This window comes from Pollachius pollachius (genome assembly GCF_949987615.1).
Source record: "Pollachius pollachius genome assembly, chromosome: 12".
Taxonomy (NCBI): domain Eukaryota; kingdom Metazoa; phylum Chordata; class Actinopteri; order Gadiformes; family Gadidae; genus Pollachius; species Pollachius pollachius.
The window spans coordinates 16,561,549-16,571,325 of NC_136945.1; the positions used below are offsets into that span (position 1 = coordinate 16,561,549).

General features: G+C 44.2%; 1 protein-coding gene across 1 annotated transcript; it reads right to left on the reverse strand.

Moving 5' to 3' along the window:
* Positions 1-3,060: 3,060 nt before the first annotated feature.
* tmem88bl (transmembrane protein 88b-like) lies at positions 3,061-9,401 on the reverse strand. The gene is made up of 3 exons (XM_079747832.1): positions 8,835-9,401; positions 7,411-7,713; positions 3,061-4,127 (listed from the first exon to the last, which is right to left on the reverse strand). Exons 2-3 carry the CDS (start codon positions 7,702-7,704, stop codon positions 3,900-3,902), a joined length of 522 nt encoding a protein of 173 aa, XP_079603958.1. The 5' UTR covers positions 7,705-7,713; positions 8,835-9,401; the 3' UTR covers positions 3,061-3,899.
* Between the last annotated feature and the right edge of the window lie 376 nt (positions 9,402-9,777).

Below are 9,777 nucleotides of genomic sequence, written 5' to 3' on the forward strand. Positions count from 1 at the left end.
AAAAACTGAGGAGGATCCAATTAAGCAATTAGTCATCACAGACATCTTGACATCGCCTCCTAACTTGGCTGAGACTCGCCCACATTCCTCCCACTCAGCAACAAGTGGGTCATTGGTTTAGCAACACCGGTAGCTGACGAGCTTTAGGAGTCATGATTCTAATTAAAAGCCTTCAGGGACCTTCCTAGATTGAAGAGATGGATTTTGTGGGAAGACTTGAAGGAGGAGAGTGAGGTAGGAATCCCGGCTGTATTTTGGGCAGAGAGTTCCAGAAGAAGGTGATGGAGAGGTAGGACCCTAGAGGAGGGCTCTTGGTGGGTGCATGGTGGTGTAAGATATCAGTGAGGTAGGTTGGTGCCAGGTTATGGAGAGCTGCTGTAGAGCAGATGACATGCAGCGATATGATGATGGCTGCGTGCTGGGGACTGTTGCTGGGCTGACAGTGAAGCTACAGCTCCTTTGGGTGCTGATTGTCAGTGTGCCAAGAGAAGCATTACACACAGGCTGCTGTTCCAGGACAGAAATGCATGACGGTGTGTGTGTTTGTGTGTGTACACACATGCACGCACACACACACACACACACACACGCACAAACACACACACACACACACACACACACACACACACACACACACACACACACGCACACACACACAAACAGACACACTCACACACACTCACACACACACATTTTCAGTGTGTACTGCTCTTGAGACAAGCGGTACACCAGTAATATACTCTATACTGTCTTTCATTGGTGGTTAAGTATTGGCTCAAGGTCTTCTCTGGACGGCCTCTTGAACTGACATGGAGTTGGGCCGGCACATCTTCTGTTCTTCCAAAAGAACTGAGATACACTTTTTGTGGTATGAACAAACATACTTTACTGTTTTATTAATAACATACATCCCATCCTACTTTGCATCTCAAAGTATCCTTCCCTCATAAATTGTGTGTACCTGTATGAACTAAACCATAAAAAAATCCTTTGAACACGTCAAGGTTGTCATGGAGACCAGTAAAGTGTCTGATTGTAGGTGACATAATAACATGGTCACACTTCCCCACACCAAGCGTCCTCATCAGGGAACCTTTCAGATTGCTGATTACATGTATTAACACCTTGGGGACTCAAAACTCAGGTCTTATGAATAAGACCTCATTTGTATTAAAACAACATGATGAATATGAACTGCTTCGGTATTAAAAACAGGGAAGACAATCAAAACAGGAGTTAGTTCATGGAAATAAAAAATATTCTGCATTTATGTGCATGTTTTGCTGTTCGGCTAACTTAAGTAGCCCCTAATTGCTTTGTAGGCCCTGAAACAGCGAACAGTTACATCCTCTTAGCCTTTTGTTCAGGAAAACATACAGTTTCTGAATGTTTTCCAACTGAAAAACACTGCTTTGAATTTCTGCCTTTACTCACCTTTTAATGGAGACAAAATGACTCCATTATGATCATTATAGGACTTGCTGTGAACTGCAGCCACCTATTTGCGTTAAACCAAAACAGGCTTTGGTGTGTTTAGACAAAGTGAGACCTGTTGGCATTTACAGTAATTGATTCAGGGGTCAAGATTTTGTAAGGTCTTAAAGGGTAGCTTTGGAATCATTCCACCGGGACCCTATTTTCACATTATTTTGTTTCTAATGGGCAAATACGGACTACCATTTTGACATTGATCCAGTATTGAGCAGGATCGCTCAGTGTAAAATTTGCTGCAATTTACACTGTCAATCTACATCCTGTAAGAGTGCTTGTATTTGCCCCTGACAGGCTGAGATTGTTTACAAGTGTCTAACAACGTTATAGAAAGGATCCCGACGGAAATATGAAACTTTTGTCTTTGCCTTTTCATTGATCTGGTCTGTTTATTATTGTGTCTAATCAAGTCTCGCCCAAGAAGAAGTCTCGTGAGAGTTGAGATGTTGCAGAAAAGAACAGCGAAAACATGATTAAGAGTTTTAGAGAGTAATACAGGCAAGATGTGGTCTAGTTGGTCTACAGAAAGCGTAGCTTAGTGTTATCTAAATTACTTTGATTACAGGGGATTGTAATTGTATTGGCAATATTGATATTTCTTGCACAAAATTTCAGAGGGAGACTTCTCCTTGAGCAATACTTAAGAAACAAACCTGATAAAACAAAAGTTAGAGGGGGATTTGTTTGATACTTTTCATAATGTTGTCAGTCAATTATATTAACAATTTGAGGCTGTCAGTGGGAACTTTTAGAGGACGTACATTAATTGACGCTTTGCCCGAAAGAGCCAGATTGCAGCACGTTTCACGATTGAGGGCTGAAGAGTTTTCGTTCAATACTGGACCAGTATTGAGCGAAATGTCCAAAATGTTCAGCCGCTTGCTTTGACCCAAAACAAAGGTAAAATAGGGTCCAGGATGTAAAATACCCAAGTTATTATTTAAAGCAGTTTGTAGGCATTTTTGATTCATGTGTGTTATTTGTCTGCATTCTGTCCAGAGTTTTCTTGAGTTTGCGTCAAGCTTATGATTATATAACAGGGCATTCACCATAACGAATAATATGTAAGCATCACAGAAATGCTTCTAAGGGTTTATTTTTAGTCTTCAATGTTGCAATACAGTTAAATTATTCCTTCAAATAATTAGTCATGTTTATCTTTACTGCGATTCTATAGTTAAGCAGCTCAACTTCCATTAGATTATACCAATGAAGGTTCTTGATTCAGTGTCTATATGTAATCAGAAATGAAATGTTTGGACGAGCGCCAAAATAACATTCGCAAGCTGGTTATTTTATCCATTGAAGGAATCCAAAATACACACATGGAAGTAAACATGGCTCCAATTAACCTCCCTAATATGTCCACGAATGAGATAATTAGATGACACCGACAGCCAATTAAAATCAAGCGGGGGTTTACAACGCCACTTCTTTGAAACGGCCTTAATTACTCAGAGCCAATTGTCCTTTGGCTCAGACCCACGAGTTAAACTTGGTACTTACATTGTAATCAGGCATCGGCGAGAGGATTGAGGCTGGTAAGGAATGTACCACGTAATAACCACACTGAATAAAAGCATTTTATTAAAAAGGGACATTTTAGTATACATAAAAAACAAATGCATAATAATAAATAACATTTAAATAGATAACATGTTATTCAATAAAAGGATGAAGTACATACATAAATAAAGACCAAAACAAACATCTGGCTGATTCACTATGGGTGGTTTACTCCGTATAATTTTACAAATATGCTGAAATATACATTGAATATTAATTTTCTCCAGTGTCAGGAATGTTTGTGGTTTATGGAACAATGCTTGGTTCAATAACAATTGTGGGCAAATATGGGATCATCATTCTGCCTTGTTGCCAATACCATTAAATATATTACGCATGCCAATCGGAGATGAAATTTGCAAAATGTATTAAACCGGAATACAACAACCCAAATTTCTTCCATAATAACCAAAGAATAACTTAACATCTTAAACATCTTAAACAATCATTTTGTGCGACTATGTTGTAAGAACCTCTGAAAATCTTGCACTTTCTCAGAGTTTCTGGGCAATTTTCGGGTATGTGACATATTTTTCCGATCGAACTGACGTAACAGCATCATCCTCCAATCGTGTAATCGGAAACACGTATTTCACTGTATGTCGGAAACCAAACAACATAATATATACGCTCTATATATATATATTTACTTCTTCACATCATCACACTGAGCTGAACAATATCAAAATCCAAAACAAACATGACACTTGTAGACTAACGGACGCTCACGTTATTTAGTTGTAATTATTCTCCATCAACAGACAAATGGGGCCAGTATAGACATGACGAACCGGCCCCTCCAAACAGGGGGGGCCCATGTGTGTCCAGCAGGACCTCCAAGATCACACCCAGGCGTTGAGGCTGCCCGCCCAGTCCAGGATGCTTCCCTGGTACCAAGCCCGTGTGACGGGCTGCAGGAGGGCCAGGACTCGCAACCGACGGAGCAGGCCACAGAAGATGGCCGCCGCCACCACCACTAAGGGGGACATCATGACGAAGCCCAAGATGATGAGGGCTGAGGAACTGTTATCGTCGAGGTAACGACAGAGGGCGGCGCTGGAGTCCAGAACCTGGGGAGCGAGATGGACGAAGGGTGTTACAGCTGTGGCGCAGGCGGACATGCGTTGTGTTTTTCTTCCTCATCATTACCCGTTCCAGCCTCTTATTGACAAACCCTGATTGGGTTAGAAGAAGCCTGCTGTGTGTCAGCCAAGTGTGTCCATGTGTGTCCTTCTTGTGTGTGTGTGTGTGTGTGTGTATTTGTGTGTGTGTCTGTGCGTGCGTGCGTTAGTCCCTTGGTGAAATTGTGGGCTGTTTGAGAGTCTGTGGGCTGTGACTGAGTCTCTCCCAGCCTCGCTCTACAGATAAGCACAGCTCAGAGCTGTCAATAACCCAGGGGGGAAGTTAATCACGTGAGATTGTCGGGCGAGAGTTATCGGCAAGAGATTGGAGAGAGAGAGAGAGAAAGACAAATTGAGAGACAAAGAGAGAGAGCGAAACAAATTGAGAGACAAAGAGAGAGGGAGAGAGACAGAAAGAAAAAGAAAGAAACAGAAGGAAAGAGAAACCGATACAGATGGACAGAGTTTGAGGAAGAGGAATAAAACAATGAAATAGGCAGAGGGAGGGAGAACCACGCTGATAAAGCACAATAGAAACATCGCCATAGCAGCTTCCTGTCGCATGCACTCAGTCACTGTTGTGCTCACGATTGATGTGCAGACACAGACACATGCAAATGTGTGGAAGAAACAAACTCATCATCTGTATCTGTCGCTCCCTTTCTTTCACGTTTCTTTCACGTGTCTAAGATTGAGTGTGTTTGGATATGGTGGCTTCTATAAAGGCAGTTTAACTCAGAATTTTCCTATTGTGATCCTTCAAGGGAAATTTTATTTGACACACACATGCACACGCACACACACACACGCAAGCACGCAAACACACACACACACAAACACACACACACGCACAACCTGTGCATGCAAACCCTGCTTTGGGATCACGGCCCATTTGAACTTCATATCAGTAGGCCGGGGCACATCTGATACTGAGAGGTAGATGGTAGAAGACATAACCATTCTGAGCCCTTATCTCCTCCTGGGTCTCCTGGCTCTGTGCTCCATCAGTTAACGAACCATCAAACCGCAGATCATGTGGAGAGAGGACCGCTGCATGGACTCCCACTCTGCCTGCCTCCTGCCTTGATTCCCTACCCTTTCTGGCACGTCACGCCGTTTTCTAGCGCTCAACGTTTTATTTGTGAACCAACATCTACTTTTTCATCTACTATCAGCTACCACTCAAATTCGTTTTGACCAAATCCACATATCGTTAGCCTCCTAGCTAAGTCATATTTTGGCAATTTTTAAATATAAAACCTGGCTCTACTCTCCTAACGCTGCTGATTCAGTGCGCCTCATTGGCTATATCCAAAGCCAATCAGAGTGCTTTTTACATTCCATAATCACTATCTGCCTAAGTCATCTATTTGACTTAGGCATTTTTTTTTCTATCTAAATAAATGAAACTTAAAATATGACGTGGCAATTATGCTATGAGCCTAAGGATATTGAATAACAATGATCCGTGATCAGGCACATTGAATCAGCGGCGTTAGGAGAGTAGAGTTAGGTGAGACATCAAAATGAACGTTATCGCATCGTTCTTCTACACTACTACACAATAGTTTATTTGTAATAGTTTGCTCATGGCTCTGAATCATTAGGGAGTCTACAGGACGGCTTTGAGACCGTTTCTACGGCCCTCCTAAATTTATCATACGTTTTCTGTAGCTGATGCAGGAATCTCCTGCGACCCTATATTTATCTCAGCGGACCCTGAGTCGGGTCCCAACCCTTAGGTTGGGAACCAATGATGTCATCATATGGATTTTCATGTTGTTCATGTCATGTCAATCTCCAACTCAATGGACATTTATCCAAAGGGATGAATTGCATAAATTGATCTAATCAAATTCGGTGGGCAGGTCAGAAGTGATTCCAAAATGTAATCATCCAGTCAGCCAAGGCCTCTGGCACACCCCCAAGGAGAAGAGATCGCAATGAAATATAACGGCTGAACCATCAGCACAATAAATCCAAGGCAAACACTTAATAAAACATTTTAATGGCTAAATCCACCACTGATTCAGGCAAGACAGTATTGCGCTGTGTTTAGGGTCAGCAAGCTGTTCTAGAAGGTTTCTATTTAGGATGGAGTGCATTCGAAACAGTTGGCCCTCGACAAATTCAAGCACAATGTCTCGATAAGCGATGTATCACTAGCATAGACTATTTATATCAAAGCCTGCTCCAGCGTCAGCTGACTCCTGGGGGGTGGCAGATAAGTCCCGAGGTAAATAGTCCGCTACATGAACTGTTCCATGCTCCAGCTTAGTGCTCTCCTCTTGGGACGGAGGCCTGCACCTGCATTGAAGCACAATCTGAAAAGCTGAGTTTACTTACTGTAATAAAACGGTCCAGCTGTAATTCGCATCCATGGACAGGAGGTTGTTTATATTGTGATGTTTTAACAATAGTTCAGGTGGGAGGCGATGGCAGTGTTGCAGCACTAAGAGTAACCATGTCAACGCCTCTCGCCATTTCAAGTGATTTGGCCAGACAAACACCTCTACCTGAAATAGACGATTGCGCAGTCTGTGTTTTTCCTCTCCCTGTGTAGACACATTATATTTAAGTGCGTTCGCTTGCAGCATACGCACAACCTGATGGCGACCAGTCAGCCTAGCAATCTACAGCGACAACAAATGGATCTGTTGAGGACTGGACGGGCCTGTGGAAGGGAAACAGACGCGTAACGTTACTCTAAAGCAGGGGCTCACAAACTGTTCTGTCCCGGCCCCTGAAAGGCAAATTCTGCGTACAAACTGCAAAACCTCAGAAAACTCTGAGGACCAAAGAGAAATTTATGTCCCTTTGGTTACAGGTGTTCTGTGCATCTTCAGACCGTGAGCAACCTCCAACAGGCTCAATACCAATTTGGGCTCCAGTCCAGACCCATAGTTTAAAGTTGAAATATTATACCACCAGGTGTGAGTGTGATTAGCCGTCACAAGCCGTTTTGAAAAGCTGCCTCTTCTGACATCACAAGTGGGCATTCCCACCTAGATGTATGACGGATAGATGAGCAGCTACAGTCCACTGGGTAGGCTGGTAGACCGACCTATACAGCACACATCTAGGTGGACGCGCCCACTTGGGATGTCAGAAGGGGCCGATTTTCAAAACGGCTTGTAACTCGCACGCCTGGTGGTATAATGTGTCACCTTTAAGAATCGCTGCTCATAAAGACGACGGTACGACAGTGTGGTTTCATGTGGTTCCCTCTTACCCTAGAGTGGCACAGGAAGCCGGCGTAGAGCAGCAGCAGGGCGGGCAGGAGCACCAGGGAGAAGACGGTGGCCAGCAGCACAGCACTGAGCAGGACCAGCCCCAGGTTCCACAGCACCAGCCCGGCCCCACAGGCCAGGCAGCCCGGCCAGCCCCTTCGGCTGCCCCACGCGCTGCCCCCCGTGTGGGCCAGCTGGGGGGGGAACAGCTTCACCTCCTCCCCCAGCCAGAACTCCTCCTCCTTGTCCTCCTCACCGGAGCCCGCCTCCCCCAGGTCCACGTCCATGCCACACATCCTGGAGAGCTGGAGGAGGGGAGGAAGGAGGAGGAGTGGGCAGGGGGGGGGGGGGGGGGGGGGGGGGAGGGGGGGGGGGAGGTTGAGGAGAAGGAAGGGGGAAGAGGAGGAGGAGGAGACGGAGGATGAAGAGGAGGATGACGGGGATTAGGAGGAGGAAGGAGAAAGAGAAGATGGAAGGAGGGGAAGGAAGGAGGTAGAGGGGGAGCAGCAGGAGGAGGGAAGGAGGAGATTTTGTAACACTGATTGAGTTACTGACTCATGTTGAACACGTTCATTAGCAATGGGAATCATCCGCTTTCAAAATAAATCATTTGAAAGATGAATCAATCATAAACAGCATTATGTTAAGAGCCGAATAGAAGTAGATGTATCCAGCCTTACTGTAGGCCTACTGTGTGTCTAAATGAAAGCAAAGTCGTTCCAGAAAAAATGCATTATTAAACAGTCCTTTAATCGTATTTTGTTGGCGGCAATTTTCAATTTTCTTTGGCATTAAAATGAGGCCCATTTCAACAATTAATTTAATTGCGACACATGCAGCGTCCATATTTTTAACCCACACACACTCACCGACGCACAAAAGCGCATAGACGCACACAGGCGCAAACACACACACACACACACGCGCGCGCACATCCAAGCACACACACGCGCGCGCGCACACATGAATAGACACAAACACGCACACACACGCACGCACACACACACACACATACAAACAACCCATCAGTCTTCTTTTCGATTGTATTGATCAATCGATCAGGGTTCGGCCATCCAGAAGCAGCACCAAGCTTGTACAATTAAATGTATATTCAATCAGAGTACACCTCTTCTGTCAATGAACACATAACGGAAAGCCGTCCCGTGCAATATAGCGCTTGCAATTTACAACGTGTTAACCGCACAGTGCCTGGAATAAACAGAGGAGGTCATTAGCAGTTATCCTGGGAATCCTTCCCATTAAAGAGCCTATTAGGCTAAACAGAGGTTTTGTATGTATTGGATCCACTTCTTGGAAACGCGTCAGAATAAAATAGCATCCGTAAAAGACCGATGACAAATGACAAATAAAGCGGGACAAACGCGTCAAATAAATAAATTTCATGAATAACGAACTACTCCCATACCTTGCAATAGAGCGTTTTCTTTCTCTTGCGCTTTTTTATTTGTTTACTTCTGAGAGTGTAGAAGAAAATAAAATAGTGTTATTTCCTCCTTTTCTTTGAGAGTGCTCCTATATCCCGGCGTTGGGTTCAATGTTTCATTCAACACACGCGGGAAAAGATCATCAGCGTTCCGCCTTGCTTCACCATCCAGACTGCCGCGCAAGTGCGACGGTCCTCTCTCCGTGAGAACAGTTCCATAGTGGTGGCGAAGCCCGCGGGCACTCATAAGCGCGCGACTATTGCGCGCGCACTGCGCTTAAAAAATATTTAGTAAATTTACTAAACAATTAGTAAATCTGCGCGAGGATTATAGCCTACTCTATTGAAGTTGACCCGGTTATTAAAGATCTGAAGAAGCACTTTAGGTCGAAATATATTTGAATATCGTCTCCTGTTTATCAATGGATTTGCGTTGACCTTTAATCAGCATGTCTTTTCTCATTAACCGAGCGGTCATTTAGCGAGGCTAGTGGCAGTCTTTCTGTCCCATGAGCCAGCATGTGTCCTCCGACTTTCTGATTGGCCGGTAGTCACCCAAACCTACGGCCCCAAAGAATGATATTGATATGAGATTCGGTGCGATTTATTGTATTATTGTGATAGTAATCTATGTGTGTGTGTGTGTGTGTGTGTGTGTGTCGGTGTGTGTGTGTGTGTGTGTGTTTGTGTGTGTGTGTGTGTGTGTGTGTGTGTGTGTGTGTGTGTGTGTGTGAGAGAGAGAGTGTGAATGTGAGTGTGTGTGTGTGTGTGCGCACGTGTTTTTGTGTGTGTGTAATGATCGGGGGTCGGTGAGTGCATATTATTATGTCTGTATAAAAACAAGGACAGAACTCGTTATGTTTTGAGAAGCAATGAGGACTTAAGCGGTGAAGGTAAAACAGGCACAACGTTTAAACTGGAAACT

Excerpts from the sequence above, each read along its gene's own strand:
- tmem88bl (XM_079747832.1), bottom strand. The coding sequence starts at position 7,704 with ATGTGTGGCATGGACGTGGACCTGGGGGAGGCGGGCTCCGGTGAGGAG. Across the intron at positions 4,128-7,410 it reads GCTTCCTGTGCCACTCTAGG|GTTCTGGACTCCAGCGCCGC; the intron begins GTAAGAGGGAAC and ends CTCGCTCCCCAG.